At 56.8% G+C, this 15897-nt stretch overlaps 6 protein-coding genes across 6 annotated transcripts; 2 read left to right on the forward strand and 4 right to left on the reverse strand.

The window, feature by feature from the left end:
• Positions 1–1994: 1994 nt before the first annotated feature.
• Positions 1995–3440, forward strand: AUR1 (phosphatase PAP2 family protein; the record flags this gene model as incomplete). Its single annotated transcript, XM_083196632.1, has 2 exons — positions 1995–2425; positions 2483–3440. 2 exons carry the CDS (start codon positions 1995–1997, stop codon positions 3438–3440), a joined length of 1389 nt encoding a protein of 462 aa, XP_083047840.1.
• A 1003-nt stretch (positions 3441–4443) lies between these two features.
• Positions 4444–5747, reverse strand: cmk1 (kinase-like domain-containing protein; the record flags this gene model as incomplete). Its single annotated transcript, XM_083196633.1, has 2 exons — positions 4444–5484; positions 5559–5747. 2 exons carry the CDS (start codon positions 5745–5747, stop codon positions 4444–4446), a joined length of 1230 nt encoding a protein of 409 aa, XP_083047841.1.
• Positions 5748–6845: 1098 nt separating this feature from the next.
• Positions 6846–7411, reverse strand: ACO1O0_007261 (uncharacterized protein; the record flags this gene model as incomplete). Its single annotated transcript, XM_083196634.1, has 2 exons — positions 6846–7110; positions 7161–7411. 2 exons carry the CDS (start codon positions 7409–7411, stop codon positions 6846–6848), a joined length of 516 nt encoding a protein of 171 aa, XP_083047842.1.
• A 597-nt stretch (positions 7412–8008) lies between these two features.
• NAB3 (uncharacterized protein) lies at positions 8009–10635 on the forward strand (the record flags this gene model as incomplete). The annotated part of the gene is made up of 4 exons (XM_083196635.1): positions 8009–9188; positions 9240–9419; positions 9534–9856; positions 9898–10635. 4 exons carry the CDS (start codon positions 8009–8011, stop codon positions 10633–10635), a joined length of 2421 nt encoding a protein of 806 aa, XP_083047843.1.
• Positions 10636–10996: 361 nt separating this feature from the next.
• ACO1O0_007263 (ferric reductase family protein) lies at positions 10997–12822 on the reverse strand (the record flags this gene model as incomplete). Its single annotated transcript, XM_083196636.1, has 2 exons — positions 10997–12366; positions 12447–12822. The coding sequence occupies 2 exons, from the start codon at positions 12820–12822 to the stop codon at positions 10997–10999; spliced, it is 1746 nt and encodes a 581-aa protein (XP_083047844.1).
• A 679-nt stretch (positions 12823–13501) lies between these two features.
• SHM2 (glycine hydroxymethyltransferase SHM2) lies at positions 13502–15177 on the reverse strand (the record flags this gene model as incomplete). Its single annotated transcript, XM_083196637.1, has 4 exons — positions 13502–14492; positions 14559–14923; positions 14985–15035; positions 15127–15177. The coding sequence occupies 4 exons, from the start codon at positions 15175–15177 to the stop codon at positions 13502–13504; spliced, it is 1458 nt and encodes a 485-aa protein (XP_083047845.1).
• Between the last annotated feature and the right edge of the window lie 720 nt (positions 15178–15897).

Below are 15897 nucleotides of genomic sequence, written 5' to 3' on the forward strand. Positions count from 1 at the left end.
TACGAAGTACGGAACAAAGCACATGGCCAGACAGCTCATATCGGTGATTTACTACGGAGTACATACCTATTGCCCACTCGGTAGTTAGTGCACAGCATCTTATGCACCTGTGTCGCATCGAGGCTACCTCTCTGCCCAAGTGCCTGTCAAATGCATGACGCCATACTACAGTCCGCTGCAGGCGTTGTATTCGGCCGAGGTATGCTAATGATCAAGTGAGGTCTACCGTGAGGTGCTCGCGTGAGCTTCAACCGTCGCTAATGTACGAGTACTTTCAGGCACTAATAACACCTTCGGCGAATGTGTGGAGTGTGAAAATACTGTCTGGCTTGGCCACTGGGCGTGGTAATGAGTCGCAAAAGTGAAAGCCACGGGGCGCCAATCTCTAATCTCCCAGAGAGTCCCAGGCAAAAAATTGAACCTTGCCCTTACCGTTTGTATGGGTACTCCCCCAGCTTGTACCCCGACAGTGCCGACTGGACCGCGCCAAGGCCTGCAGGGCGGGCGATGATTGGCCCTGGGAACAAAACTTGCCGCAGTGAAACCTTGCCAACGCCCTTTGCCAAGCCCTGACGAGGTGCTTGCCAGACGAAGGGCAGATTTCATTACCAGTTTTAAACCACTTCAGAGTTTCCCACAGTACACGTACTACGAGTACGGATAATCAAGTAGTGACCTCAGCATTGAGTTTCGCAGCATGATGCGGTCCCCGCGCAATACCTGAGCCAAAGCCTCAGCATCCAAGCTGTGTGCGTGCCGTAAGGGCGGCGTAGCAACTTCTAACACGGCGGAGCAATGAATGACTTCGATGCTGGCTTAGTTGCTGACAGGCTGGCCGAGTTAATATTAGGCACCCAGAGGCCAAGACCGCCGAGATCCCTGAATCATCTCCCTGCTAGGCTGTCAGTGGCCACAACAAGCCACATCCTCACGTAGAGCTCTCTTCAGCCTCCTGAGTCCGTCCTCCTCTGTGACCCTCGGAGTCCAGCAGATTCCGGGCTTCGGACACTGGGGCATCCCGTGCCTCCGCCACGGGCGCCCGCATGTACTTGTTTGTCAGCGACGAGACAATAGTCCAACGCCAACCATTTGTTGCCCTCCCTGCGTTCGTTTCTGAATGGACATGTTCCTCACATCTGGAACAGAGCATGCAGCTAGGGCTGTAATTCAGAGATGGAACTGGAAATAGCGCTGTGTTTGTCGAACGAACCATCACGGAGCCCAGTGTCCGCGGAGCGCCGGAGACTACTACAGAGGGCAGCAACCGAAACCCGATCAGGTCCTCCTAGAGTCCTGTCCATCGGTTCGATGTGCCGGGTCTTAGCGCCATCCGCAGGGGTACCTGCCCCTCCCGTACCAGGTACCCCTTCCCGTGGCATCCGAGCAGAGCGCGCTTGGCCCCCAGTGGCCTCGGGAGGCTGCCCGTCCTGCATTTGCCCACTGGCCCAGGCCAACAGGTTCCAGAGCTTATTACATAGTATTATGCCCAGCCCAAGGCAATGAGGCAAGCCGCGAGACCGGGTCCTCCGCGAGTTTGGTTTGATTCTGTTTCCCTCCGTCATTCCTAAACCTTCCTCCTTCTTCACCCCCTTCCCACCCGCGAGCCTATCCGCGACTTCGACTTAGGCTCCCCTCGGTCACTTAATTCCTCTTTCTCGTACCTTCGCTTCCTGCGTGGACGAACCTCCTTTGGGCTGAACAAGATTGTCCCCCGACCACCGTCAGCCCTCGCTCCCGACACTCACTGCGCCCCACACAATCCAGCTTTTGTTCAACGCGCCGTTGCATGCCCTCGTGATCAGTAACCGGATTTGGAGGAGGAATTGCCCGGGCACAAAGCGCCACGCGGCCTTTGCAAGAGACGCTTCGTTGTTGCCTTCGAATCTGTTGGGATATGAGTTAGAGTTCGGCCGTGCTCACCACACAGTTTCGACGACGACGAGGAGCTCCCGCCTCCTGCCGCCTTGCCCCAACGACCACGTCAATCGCCCAACATGGCCGACCTTCCCGGACCCTTCGGGGGCAACCCCAAGTCGAAACCGACGCTCCCGTTTCTCCTGACGGAAAACCTCAACGCTGCCATCCTCAACCACCTTCCTGCCCGCTACACTGGTCGTCGTCGCGCCAAGTCCAAGTCTAAGATATTGCCTCCGGGAGTAGAGGACATTACGAGCCTCAAGCGTTCGTTCAAGCTGTGGGATGGTGTTCGAGAGATGCAGAGGCACCGTTGGCGGAGGTCAGACATCCAGTATGCCTTTCTGGCATTCCTGACGCTCTTCTCCCTCTGGATTGCGCCGCCTGCGCCGGTAATCAAGACGCTTGCTGTGATGGGTAGCGTTTGGTTGCTTCTTATGCCTGCCACGGGTCAATTCTTTCGGCCTTCCATGATGATCTGGATATGGCTTCTCTATTTCTTCTGTTCTCGGTGAGTCCCTAATACTGGTCATCGGTCTTCGCATGCGAAGCGCTAACCCATGAGCAGTTTCATCCCCTACGACTACCGACCGCACATCTGGGTCCGTGTCCTGCCCGCTCTGGAGAACGTTCTGTACGGTGCCAACCTCTCGAACATTCTCTCGGCACACAAGCACCCTGTGCTCGACATTCTCGCCTGGTTGCCGTACGGCATCATGCACTTTGGAGCCCCTGCCGTGTGCTCACTAGTCATGTTCATTTTTGCCGCCCCCGGGACGGCGCCAGTTTTTGCCAGGTCATTTGGATGGATGAGTATTCTTGGCGTGACGATCCAGCTCTGCTTCCCCTGCACACCCCCGTGGTATGAGAATGAGCACGGCCTGGTCCCCGCTGAATACGGAATGCCGGGATCGCCCGCTGGTCTGGCTCGCGTCGACGCCATCTTCGGCATTGACCTATACACGACCAACTTCACCACGGCGCCACTGCCATTTGGTGCTTTCCCCTCGCTCCACGCCGCGAATGCAGTTCTGGAGGCGCTCTTCATGACTCATTGCTTCCCCCAATTCCGGACGCTTTTCATCATCTACGCTGGATGGGTCTGGTGGGCTACTATGTATCTGAGCCACCACTACGCCATCGACCTGGTTGGTGGCGGAATTATCGCTGCGGTCTTCTACTACACGGCTCGCGCTCGTTGGCTGCCCCGCCGCCAGGCCGACAAGTTGACGCGCTGGGAATACGAGTACGTCGAGATTGGGGAGACGAACGAGACACTGGACCAGGAGCACGACAACTACTTCAACGCGGGCCTTCTGAGCCACCGAAGAGGCAGTTCAAGCGACGGCTGGACAGTCGGAAGCGGATCATCTTGGGGCTCCAGCAGCGGTACTTTGAGCCCAGCTACGTCAGAGAGCACGACACCGGGTGGGTTCGCCTTTGACATGGACGGCCAGGGCAAGATCTGGGATGGCACGCCTCCGCCTCGCGAGATTGAACTGCACGAGGTTGTTGTCGGGCGGTGATGAGCATCCCATACCCATCGACGACGAACACGTACATGCAACGAGATATTTCGAACCATTCGCGACATTCGCCGACCACATCCCTATCTACGATCCTCATCAAGACTTTCGTACTTCATTTTTACCTCATACTCAAATCTGAGACTTGAGAAGATTTCACGGCATCCATCGACACAGCGACATGGCGCATTGAGATTGGTTTATGCTTTTTTTTTTACGACAAAAGGGACTTCGGTCTAATAATTCAAGGAGACGGCCGGCCAAGTCTGCATTCATGGGGGCGCACCCCATGCGGATAGAGGATATCCTATCAAATACTTAATGTATATATTGTAGTATTCAGAGGTGGTAATTCGGTGCACGGCAGAAAGAGCTGCGTGCATTAGGAACACTCGCTACATCCCCCCAGTGCCCCAAGGGGGGCATTGGAAGTGGTCTGATGACCAGGAGGCGGTAATGAACAACCTGGGTTTGGGGGATGAGGACAGAGGAAGATACCCAAACTACCACTCGCTAGAGAACAGAGTTACAATGATAACTCAACTCATAACAACATCCCGCTCCTCGTACATTATTGTAATGGTTGTTCCATAAGTGTACTCTATATACACCTTCGCCCACGACCTCACAAGCCTTCTCTGGGTTCTTCCGATGATAAGCGGGAGCAAGTACTTGCTGAAAAAGATCCCAGCCAATTGTCAATCCTAAATGTAATTTTCATGCCCAAATCATAATGTACAGCGTTGCTCTCCGTTTCTCGTGATGCTAAATTGTGCGCTCCACCAATTCGCCTGCGCTCGTATGTGCTAAAATAGAGTACGCCTCTCTACACATCATTCCGCAGATACGTTCCCCCCCCCCTCTCTCTCCCGCCGAATGGTGTCTTCTTTTACTAAAGGAAATTGTGCGTCCCTCCTCGTCTCATCTCATCTCATCGTCTTGATCCGGGACCCATATCAGACGACCTGCGCCACCCTCAACGAAGCCCCGTCAAGCGGCCCCCCTATCTCCGCGCTGGTCCGCTCCAGAGACCCTTGCTCGTCTCGACAACGCGGTTCGCCGCGTTACCCGGCTGCAGAGCGGAGGGAACACTCGTGCCACTCATAACGACGTCCTCGCCGCCGCCGGTGCGGTTGCTGTGACCACTGTCGCTGCCGCCCATGGAGATGGCGCTGTCGTCCTTGCGGCCTGCAGCAGGCGCGCCGCGGTTGGCGCCGCGGTGGGGCTCGTTGGAGCGGGCGCCGTCCATGAGGATGTTCTGGGCCTCCCGGAGCTTGTTGATGGCGCGGACGGTGTCGATGGCGGTGTGCAGGGTGCGGCGGGCGTTGAAGTTCTTCTTGATAGCGGGAAGGAGATTCTCGCCGGCGCCGTCGGCCCCACCGTGTTTGACGAAGAGGTGCTGGAGGGCCTCGTGGGCGGTGATGCGCTTGGTGGGGTCGATTGTCAGGCAGCGCCGGATAAAGTCCTTTGCGTGCGAGGAGACGCCGCGCCAGTACTCGATCGGGGTGAAAGAATAGTCGGCGTTTAGGATGGCCTGCATCTCCTCAAAGTCTGAGTCGCGGTCAAAAGGCGTGTAGCCGCAGAGGAGGAAGTAGGTGATGACGCCGAGGGCCCAAAGGTCGACAGGCTTGCCGTGGCCCGTCTTCTTAAAGATCTCGGGGGCCATGTAGCCTGGGGTGCCACACGTCGTGGTCAGGACGTGGAACTGTTCCTCGTCCATGATGCGCGAGAGGCCAAAATCGGCGATGAGCAGCTCAGCGTTGTCCTCAGGAGTGCGGAAAAGCAGGTTCTCGGGCTTGAGGTCGCGGTGGACAATGCCATGGTCGTGCAGGTAGGCGACGGCCGAGAGAGTGGCGCGAATGAGGTCGACGGCGTCCGACTCGTAGTAGGAGCCCTTGCGGCAGATGCGGTCGAAGAGCTCGCCGCCTAGTGCGAGGTCGGTGACAAGGTAGAGGTTGTTCATGGTCTCGAAGTAGTCGACGAGCGTCAGGATGTTCTGGTGGCCCATTGACACCTTCTTCAACACGGCGATCTCATTGCGGACCTACCCCCAGCGACTCCAAAGTCAGCATTTCGTGGTCTCATTGACGATTTCAGTAGTAGGCGATCGGCACTGACCATGTGTTCCCGCCCAGCCATGAGGCGCTTGTTGATGACCTTGGCGGCATAGTACCGCCCGGTATCAATGTGTACGCATTCCTTGACGACAGAGTATGATCCGGCGCCCAGCGTCTTGCCGACCTTGTATCTGCAGGGCTCGACATGTGGTTGTTGGCGAGGCTGCTGGGCCTGCTGGTAGCGATTCATGGCGGTCGTGGATCTGCGAGGACCTCTGGGGGATGTTGGTGGGAGCTGGGAAGTGGGAAGTGCCCCGCACCAGCGAGGTCAGACGATGCGGTCGGCGATCTCTCTGCAAGGTACTCGGGCGATCGCAGGCGATGGTACGTTTCCGTCGACGGCGCAATGAGGGGTTGTTCGGGGCTCGTAGTGATGTTCCGGGACAAGGTATTGCGCGATCAGCGAGTTGGAAGCGGTGCGGTGTGCTAGGTCTAGGTGGGAGGAGGTCTAAGGTGGGTTGGGTGCATAATGGGATGGTGGGGGATGGAATGCCGCCCGCCCGTGACCCCAGTTGAGGCAGTTGAGGAAAGCCCAGGGGTCTCGTCTCAGGATGTCAGCGACAGACATAGGGTAATACCTGATCCTTTAATCACATTGGATCACGATAAAATATGGGAGGGAACTTTGGTGAAACGCGCGGCCTTCTCCATTCATCTATGGGCCTTACATCCACCGAATCGTGGCCTGGCGCAACAATGAAGCGCGACGGCTAGTATTGCGCATGCAATTTTGACAAGGTGACCGTAGCACCGTACGGATTTGGTCTGAGGCCTGCACCTCGCCTTGTAGGCTAAACGATTTGTTACGGCGCCCTGCGCGTCACCTATGCGGCTTCCACACTTTCCCCTGGGCAGTCCATCAGGCCACCAAGGCATGCCAGACGTCGTGTTATAGAGATCTAAGACCATCCATTCGCAATCCGGCTTACATCTTGCAGCTCTGGATGGCTACTAATCACGCCTGTACGTACCGGCTAGGATGAGACCATAGGTTACTTCCGCCCAAGTAGTGTCGGCCATGGTAGATGGTCGTGTCGTCGCCATCTCTCGATAGTGGCAATAGCAGTGTCTACATCCTAGGCCAAACTGACGACCAGCATTTGGGTATCTGGGAGCTTCCATGTTTGGTTTGGTTGCGTGAAAATTTGTTCTTCAATCAACTGGGCCTCTGCGCGACTGCTTTTTGGAGCTTTGGAACTTCTTTGTCCGTACTCTGGACTCGTGAAAGCTCTTTGTCCTTCACAGCGTCAACGTCAAGCAGCGCACGCGTCTGTGGCGACAAGTTAACTTACACTTCTTCATACTTCTTCTTCTTTTCCTCGCTCGTCTCATTAGGTGTGTTATCATGGTAGATGTGAGTTATCTCGTCCAGGAGCTTTCGTCTGTTGTCTTCCTGGTTCGCTGTCCTAGAGCGGGTTGTCTGAGCATGGAACGTCAGGGAGTCGTTGTTGGCCGTGTAATAGCGCGATGACCGAACAGATGCGTGGAGAGTTTTGGGTAGCATAGATATAAGCTCCCATACAGGGTAGACAGTGACAGCCTTGGTCTCCGTTCTTGATACATTAGCCCAACATTCAGGTCACTGTGTGAGCATAAACCATACTTGTTCACATGCTGCCCTCCAGCTCCGCTTGATCGCGCGAACGTCGTGTTGCCCTTGGGTAACTGTGAGGCTTCAAACTTTGCGAACCAAGCGCGCGCCTCGGCCAGGGCGTCCTTGTCAAGATGGGCATCGAAAGCCTCATATCGCTTGGATCGCGTAGTGACGACGGGCAGGCTGACGTGGCCGACGCCAATCGCCCTCAGAGGACGCACAGACCCTATTAGTGAAGAACGCGAAATCATGTTGACCATGCGTGAAGATGCAGGTGGCGCATGGCCAATTAATCGTAAAGAAAACAAGTGAGGCTTCAGGCATGAGGCAGCAGTCGCAGAGCACCTTCCGTGACCAATGTTCTAATTCTGCCAGCCAATCAACACTTCACCGCCTACCGCAAATGGCACAGGCATTCTTTCTGATCTGCGCCTCGACCCCCCGTCTGGAGCCTCATTTTGCCGCCACCCAACTGTCGTCCTTTCCTCTTCCCATCCCACTCTCGACTCCAACGTCGCCCTCGAAAAGTCCTCGCGCTCCGCCGAGTCGAACAAGGCTCTTGTCGCATTCCTCAAGGCTACAAGCCCCTGCAGCGACCAAGACCATTTTAACCTCTCCAACGCTCATATTTGCGCAAGGAAGATCTTAATTCCTCTCGGCGTCTTTTTAATAATTCTCTGACTTTCCTTGCTGTCGCACCGTTGCGCACGTTCCTTGCAGCGCCTACCACCCCGCTGCTGCGCGATACACCATTCTCGGCTCACCACCCTCGCATCTTGTGTCGCCTTGGTCGCCCCCTGATCGGATTTTCTGAAGCTTCTACCACACAGGCCTTGCATTTCCCAAGCCCAGCTTTCATGCCAGAGGAGCTTGAGGCAGAGCTGCAGGCCACTGCCAACCTCTCTCCTGTTTCCCCTTCGCCCGTTCACACGGCCTCGCCGCTTGTAGTGCCCGCGCTCCAAGACACCGTCGAGTCCATCGACGCCATGGTTGCCGCAGCTGCCGCTACCAACGGCGAGATCCACGCCGTCGAACAAAATGGTGTCAGAGAGCCCAACGTTGTCGCCTCCGGTGAGGACGAAGAGTTTGTAGACGATGACAACGACCCCTACGGCGATGACACCACCCCGGCCGAGCCCACCGTTGTTGAAACGCCCGCAGAGCAGCCCGATAACAGCAACGACGATTACGCCAAGATCTTTGACTCCCCGATCAACCCAGAGGAAGGCGATGGCGACGCCGAGGTCGAGCGCCAGCAAGATGTGTCATCAGTCCCTCGAGAATCCAACAATGTCCCTCCACCAGCCGATGCCTTGACAACCCGCCCATCAGAGATCTCTCACATCTCTGAGCCCTCATCGCTGGCCCATCCCAGCATGATTACCCCGTCTGCCGCCCAGCCAAAGGCAGACGACGCCGCGCCCACCGCTGAGCCTTTTCAAACCGAGGCTGGGCACACCAGCTTCCAGTCTCACGTAACAGGAGGGCCGACTGATGGGCACTCCCAGGAACATCCGCCCACGGATCTACGGCAGCTCGTGGCTGACCTGACCGCCCAACACCATGACCCAAATTCCCACCCAGATCCATCTGTCTCGGCCATTGCAAACTCCGAACAGCATCCTGCGAACAACTCCATGCCCTCAGCTGCCACACTCCCGTCTTCCTCATCGCTCCCACCACGACCGCCGGAACCAAACGCTCCATCCCAGTTATACCCTGCGCAGCACCACCCAGCTGGCTCCAATTCTAACCTTCCCGCGAGTGCCATCGCTCCACCCACACCCGGCCAACCCTCAACGTATGTGGCAGCGGGCGCCCCAGGTACAGCTGCCGAGGGCATCGGCAGTCTCCCGCCTCTACCTGCCACCGGCCTCAACGCTTCGACTGCTGTCCAGTCTTTGAATTCACCCGCTTACCCTGTTGATCCAAGTGACGACTATCAGCTTCGCTGGGAACAGTTCGTAGCCGATGAGAAGCAATATATGTCGGAAGCCAAGTGGGACCGCTTTCCTGAAGGCTCCCGCATTTTTATTGGTATGGAAGCTCATCCTGGCGTGCTTAAGCAATGACACTCACGCTTTACAGGCAACCTGTCCAGTGACAAGGTCTCCAAGCGAGATGTCTTTGACTTGTTTCACAGATTCGGCCGGCTAGCCCAGATTTCCCTCAAGTCTGCCTACGGTTTTGTCCAGTACCACACCGTTGAGGAGGGCCACAGAGCCATTGAAAACCTCCAGGGTGTAGAGATCAAGGGACGCCGCGTTCGTAAGTTTTGATATTCAACTCTATCGGAGACCTTATATATTGACGATGACTAGATCTTGAAATCTCCAAACTACAGGACAAGTCAAAGAAAGAGCGGGGGAGAAGTCCCGACAGAGGCCGGGGCGGCCGTGACGGTGGACGCCGTAATGAGAGGCTTGGTAGCCACCGAGACGACTATCGAGGACGCAACCACTCACCCCGTCGCAACGACCATCACCACGATGGCTATGGCCGGGACCGAGGCTTCCACGATTCTGGACGAGGCCGAGGAGGGCGATCAAGATCCCCTGGCTATGGACGAAACGGCAGGGAATCGTACCGCCGGCGGAGTCCCAGTCCCTATGGACGATCTCGTCACGAAACCGAAGTCGACCTTCCTAGGAGATACGGGGCGGATGTTCCTGACGTACAGATCCTCCTACAAGCCGACGTCAATCGTGATTTTGTTGCTTGGATCGAGGGTGCTTTCCAATCCAAGGGACTCGCCACTAACAACATGTTCCTCCACCCCCGTATACCAAAGGACCAGATCATCCAGCGGCAGGCAGCCGAAGGTGTCCATGCAGTTGTCGACCTCGACATGCGCGCACAGAGTACAGGAAAGATCCCTGTGCAAGCTTTCGACAGGTCGGCGGGCAGCTCCAACGTACGATTTGATCAGTACGTTGATCTAGACCCTCTTGTCGCCGCTGAAGTGGTTCTTCGGACCAAGTCATCCAGCGCCCCAAGCGCCCCAAGCGCCCCAAGCTACGGACAGCCCTACAGCGGTGCTCCAGCTGGCTACCCCCAAGGATATGGTGTCCAACCGCCGGCCGGGCCCACCAACTATTACGGAGCTCCCCAACCTGGAGCCTACCCGCCCCAGCAACAACCACCCGCGAACCCTGCTGACATTGCCGCTCTCATTGGCCAAGTGGACCCTTCCACCCTGCAGCAGTTACTGGCCACTGTCCAGGCTTCTCAAGGGGGCGTGCCCGGTGCGCCGGCTAACGTCCCGCAAGGCAACGCTCCTCAGATGGGCCAGGCTGACCTGCAAGCTATCCTGAGCAACCTTAGCGGCAACCCGTCCGGACCGCCGCAGCAAGTGCCGCAAGGGGGATACGGTGCTCCTTACGGCGGCCAGCCAGGCCCTCACGGCCCTCCTAGTCAACCGGGTAACAGTGACTCGTCGGCACAGGTGCAGAATATCATGGCGCACCTGGCTCGATATAGATAGTGGCGTGTCCGTCGTCGCCAGGTGAGGCGTTAGGTGTCTTATACCCTAATTGTTTTTCTCCTTCCAGTGCGATTTATGTGTTTCTCAAGGCTCTAGCATTGCAGATGAGGCGGAGGATATGTAGACCCGACCGCTTAGGGCGGTTGAGCAATATGTGGAAATCACGGGCCAAACAAAGGTGTTAAAAGAGTGTTACGATAAGAGCGTGTGATGATATGAGCAGAAATACCCATCTAATTGGCAATGAAGCCTTTACTCAGAAGCCTCTAACCTGTCTAATCGGCAGTAGCTTGAATGCATATAAATCTCTAATATATCGCGGGTACCACTATACAACCAGTTGTGTGAAGTCTAACATGTGTTACCATCCAAAGGCCTCGCTGTGCCACCATACTCTCCGCCCCTTCATGGCCCACGGCCTCACACCCTCCCTCACATCCCTCACCATCTCCGCTGGCCCGCAAACAATCACCGCAACGCTCTCCTCCCGGCCCTTGCGGAAGGTATCATCGACAATCTTGCGCACGTCGGGCCTCTTGCGGTTCCTGACGCCGCTCCTGCCGCCCCGCTCACCGCGACGCAGATCTGCCATCTCCACGCCCCGGACCCCCTCGCCTCCGCTGGGGCCGCTGGTGTCAGCCACGCCCATGTCGCCGGTCAGGAAGAGCTGGACGTTCTTGTCGTCGAGGACGGAGGCGGCCCCCGAGGAGGAGGAGGAGTCGGGCGCGGATGACGTGGCCCAGGTTGCCTCGGCAGCGGAGCGGACGGCCCAGACGAGAGTGACGTGGGCGGTGGGACTGTCGGCATGGATGGCCCGGTAGGCGGGGAGGGCGAAGGTGGCGCCGACGCCGCCGGCGAAGAGAAGAATACGGTCGTAAGCGCCGGCGAGGAGGGAGGGCAGAGATTTCCCAATGGCACCGTAGGGGCCTTGTATATCGAGGGTCACGGGGGAGTCGGTGGAGGAGGAGGAGAGAGTGGAGAGGTGGTTCGTCAGGGGGCCGGCTCTCCTGCGAGCGATGAGAGTGATGGTGTTGCAGGCTGCGTTGACGGAGGAGACGGTGAAGGGGTTGCGGGTCAACTCAAAGATGTAGTTGGAGCCAGACGCCAGGCTTCGCGAGGGTCGGCTGGCGGGGGGGATTTGCACAAAGACGTGCGAGCCCGGACGGGCCTGGAAGCTGGGGATCTGGGAGGGTGAGATGGTTGCCTCGATGCGGATGAGGTTGGTCCCGGGGACGGTTTCAAGTGTCGAGGGCGCACTGTAGATGGTCTGTCGGCGGCGGGCGGCGAGATCTATGGCCAGCAGAACGACACCCGCAACGATGTAGTACCTAGCAGAGGAGGCATGGAAAAAGATGAGAGTGGGAGCGAGCCATACGAAAATCTGGTGGATGAAGAAGAAGAGGCGATAGGAACGGTTCCTCACAAAGGAAGAAGAAGTGGCGATGAGGGCATGCAGAAGCAGCGAAGCAATGACGCCCTCGCGGACGACGGGGGCAAAAAAGCGTTTTTCCCAGATACCGGAGGCGACGAAGAAGATGTTGTAGAAGATAATGTGGAGGACAAGGAGGCCGTAGATAACGCGGCCCAGGACACGGTGGTAGCGGTTAACGTGCTCGTGAGAGGAGAAGAAGGCCCAGGCGAAGGGATTGATGCGTTTGAGAGAGAGGAGGCACTGGATAGGGAACTGAGAGGCAGCGATGAGGCCGAAACGCTTGGTGAGGTGGAGGTAGTCTGCGATGTCAGTCTCATCGCCTTCCGTCTTACCTCACATCTCATCATGAGTTGATGAGCGGCGAACAGTGAGGACATACCTTGGCCTGTCCCACGCACACACAGGACCAGCATCCACGCCGTCCAGGAGATACCAGCAATCCATTCGTCCCTCTGGCCCCAATGGCGTCCCATGACATATACGTCGTCGCCCATCCACCAGCCAAGCCTGGCCCAACGCGAGGCGCCGCCGCTCACGCGTTGCGACTTGAGGGCGGGAGACCCTGGAACTTCCTGGTAGCCTCCATCCTTGCTTACCAGGCGTTCACGGACGTTCTGCACCAGACGAGCCAGCAGGTAGATGAGTGCTGGCGCAAAGGCCGAGAGGTGCGCGACGGCGGCGTAGAAGGCTAGAGACTGGTGACGGAGCTCCTTTTCCTCGTCGGAGAGCGTGATGAACTGGTACGGCCAGCCCATGATGGCCAGGCACCGATTGGCAGTCTAGCGTTGGCAACGAGTTGAGACAGCCTTAAATATGGCCTCGGAAGGTTGGCTTTCTTGGTATTGCAGTGGGTGGACCGTATTATACATAGCCAGGTGCAGATGGGGCTGATTTGGCTGAACCTGGCAAGCCTGCGAGTACCAGTGGATTTCAGGTTCGGTGCCCCCACGTGGTGATATGTAAGCCACCAAATAGTACAACAAGGCACCACCTACCTGATGTTATACACAGAGCTTCACCTCCCCCCATTAGGCAATTTCACATCATAAACATCAAGTACACAAGAGAATTATTCATTTCTCGTGTTAGGACGATTTGATTTCATTTATACAAAGGAGAGTCGTCACCGTACCCGATTCTTTTGACCCATCGCCCTGTTAAAACTCCCTTTCCTTTCTCCAAACAGCAAAAAGATTACGCCTGTTGAAAATGCATGCTATTGTTGAACATTTGCGGTTATTCGTCTCATCCTGTCCAGTCCGCGGTGCCGCGCAAAGGATCTCTAAAGTTTCAAGGGCCCCCCTTTTGATGAAAATGGATGGCCCCGCGTGGCGTACCTATGCCACGCTAGTGTTGAAGGTTTGTTGTATTTGCTTCCTCGGGGTGTTGTGCCCCGAGGAAGCAGGATTTAAAAGGGAAAAGAGGCAGCACCACTTAGATGCCGGCATCCAGACGCCAGCCCTCAACGGGCAGAGGGAAGGCACTGGTCCACGCCGAGATCTCCTTCTTAAGCTCGTTGATGCGGGACACCTCGCCGCTGGCGACCTGGACCTTGAAGTCCTTGAGCCTGTTGGCCTCCTTGGGCAGAGCGCCCTGGACGTCCTTGCAGATCTTGATGGCCTCGTCAATGTAGCCAGCGACACGCTCAAAGTCCTTCTCGCCAAAGCCACGGCTAGTCATGGCGGGGGTGCCGATGCGGAGACCGCAAGGGGTCAAGGCTGACTTGTCGCCGGGGATCGAGTTCTTGTTGCAGGCAATGTTGATCTGCTCCAGAACAGCCTCGACACGGGCGCCGTCGAGGTTGAACTGGCGGAGGTCGAGGAGGACCATGTGGCTGTCAGTGCCGTCCGAGACGAGCTTGTGGCCGAGGGCCTTGAACTTCTCCTCGAGGGACTTGGCGTTGGAAACGACCTTCTCCTGGTAGGCCTTGAACTCGGGGGTCTGGGCCTGCTTCAGGGCAACAGCGAGGGCGGTGATGGTGTGGTTGTGAGGTCCACCCTGGTGGCCAGGGAAGACGGAGAAGTTGATGGGGTTCTCCAGGTCGTACTTGGTCTCCTTGCCGGACTTGGGGTCGACGGATCGGACGCCCTTGCGGAAGAAGATCATGGCGCCGCGGGGGCCACGCAGGGACTTGTGGGTGGTGGTGGTGACAATGTCGGCGTACTTGAAGGGGGTGGGGATGACCTCGGCGGCAATGAGGCCAGAGATATGGGCCATGTCGACAACGAGGTAGGCGCCGACAGAGTCGGCGATCTTGCGCATGCGCTCGTAGTCGATGAGGCGGCAGTAGGCCGAGGTACCGGCAACGAGGACCTTAGGGCGGAACAGAAGAGCGTTCTCCTGGAGCTGGTCGTAGTCGATGATGCCAGTGTCGAGGTTAACCCGGTAGGGCATAGTCTCGAAGTAGGTAGAGACGGCAGAGATCCTATGCCGAGGTTAGTCCAAGCCTCGCCAGCCTGAGATGGAAAGTTATATGGGGTAAAGTACTCACTTGCGCTGGGGAGTCTGGTAGCCGTGGCTCAAATGGCCGCCGTGGGGAAGGTCCAGACCCATGAGACGGCCGTGGACGGGCATGATGGCCTGGTAGACCTGGAGGTTGGCCGGGCTGCCACTGAGGCACTGGACATTGACACCCCACTTCTCGGGGTCAAGGTGGAAGGCATCGAGGGCACGGCGCTGGCAGAGCAGCTCGACCTGATCAATGTGCTGGTTGCCACCGTAGTAACGAGCACCGGGGTATCCCTCGGAGTACTTGTTGGACATGGGCGAGCCGAGGGCATCGAAGACGGCGCGCGAGGTGATGTTCTCGGAGGCGATGAGCACAATCGACTCACGCTGGCGCTGGACCTCAGCCTTCTACAGAGGGCATTAGTAAAGAGCTACATGGGATAGTGAAAGAGGTGTTCTAATGACGTACCATGATCTCAGCGACCTCGGGGTCGGACTCGAGGAGAGACTTCTCCAGCATCTGTGTTTCCCATGTCAGCACCCCGTTGACTCAACAAAAAAAAACTGGCCTCCGGTTCTCCAAGGGAGCGAAAAGGGCGAAGGGAACGAACCTCCTTGTGAGTAGCCGACAAGGCATAGTCAGAGTTCAGAGTCGAGCCCATTGTGACGGTTTGGGAGAGTAGGCGGGAACAGATACACGGGATCCAAAGAGTATGGGGTAATTGGGCGGGATTGAAAAAGGAAGGAGTAGAAGTTGCGTTAATAAGGACAGTTGAAGGAGGGAAAAAATTCTGTCTGGCGAGTCAGAAAGCTAAGGTACTTGAATCGATTTGTTAGTGTGAGCTAAATCGGCTGGCAGAATTGGGCATTGGCGGGGTCTCAGGGTCCGTCATCGGCTCTGGAGCCTCAGGTGGCGGTGGTGCGGGGCATTGCACCCGTGGACCACTGGAGTCTGGCGTCCCGCTCCCCCAAGGTAGTACTCCGTAGTATGGATGAACCCAGAGGTTACCCCCCAACCGTGCAGGGGTTCACAACTTGCGCTCGCCTCCCATCCTTTTTGTTTCACCGCCTTCTGATGACCTACCCTGTGACACGACTCCACACTCGAGTACGAGTGTACTTGGGAATCGGACAACCTCCTGGGTAGAAACAAACACTCTGAGTATTCTTCCATGTTGTCCGTTCGTGTTTTGCTTTCTTGCATCCTGCCGGGATCTGTGGCTGTGCACAGTCTGTTCCTCAAGGCGTCTAAATCAAGCACTGAATTCTTACCTAAGTACTTCCTTAGTACTACTATGTAGTAGTAGGTACGGAGTAGCAGTACCTTAATACCTAATACTAAGGTATATTCCGCATGACACATTTGACTCTCATGCCAGAGC

This window comes from Amphichorda felina, assembly GCF_050947745.1.
Source record: "Amphichorda felina strain 45539 chromosome Unknown scaffold_7, whole genome shotgun sequence".
NCBI classification, from domain to species: Eukaryota; Fungi; Ascomycota; class Sordariomycetes; order Hypocreales; family Bionectriaceae; genus Amphichorda; species Amphichorda felina.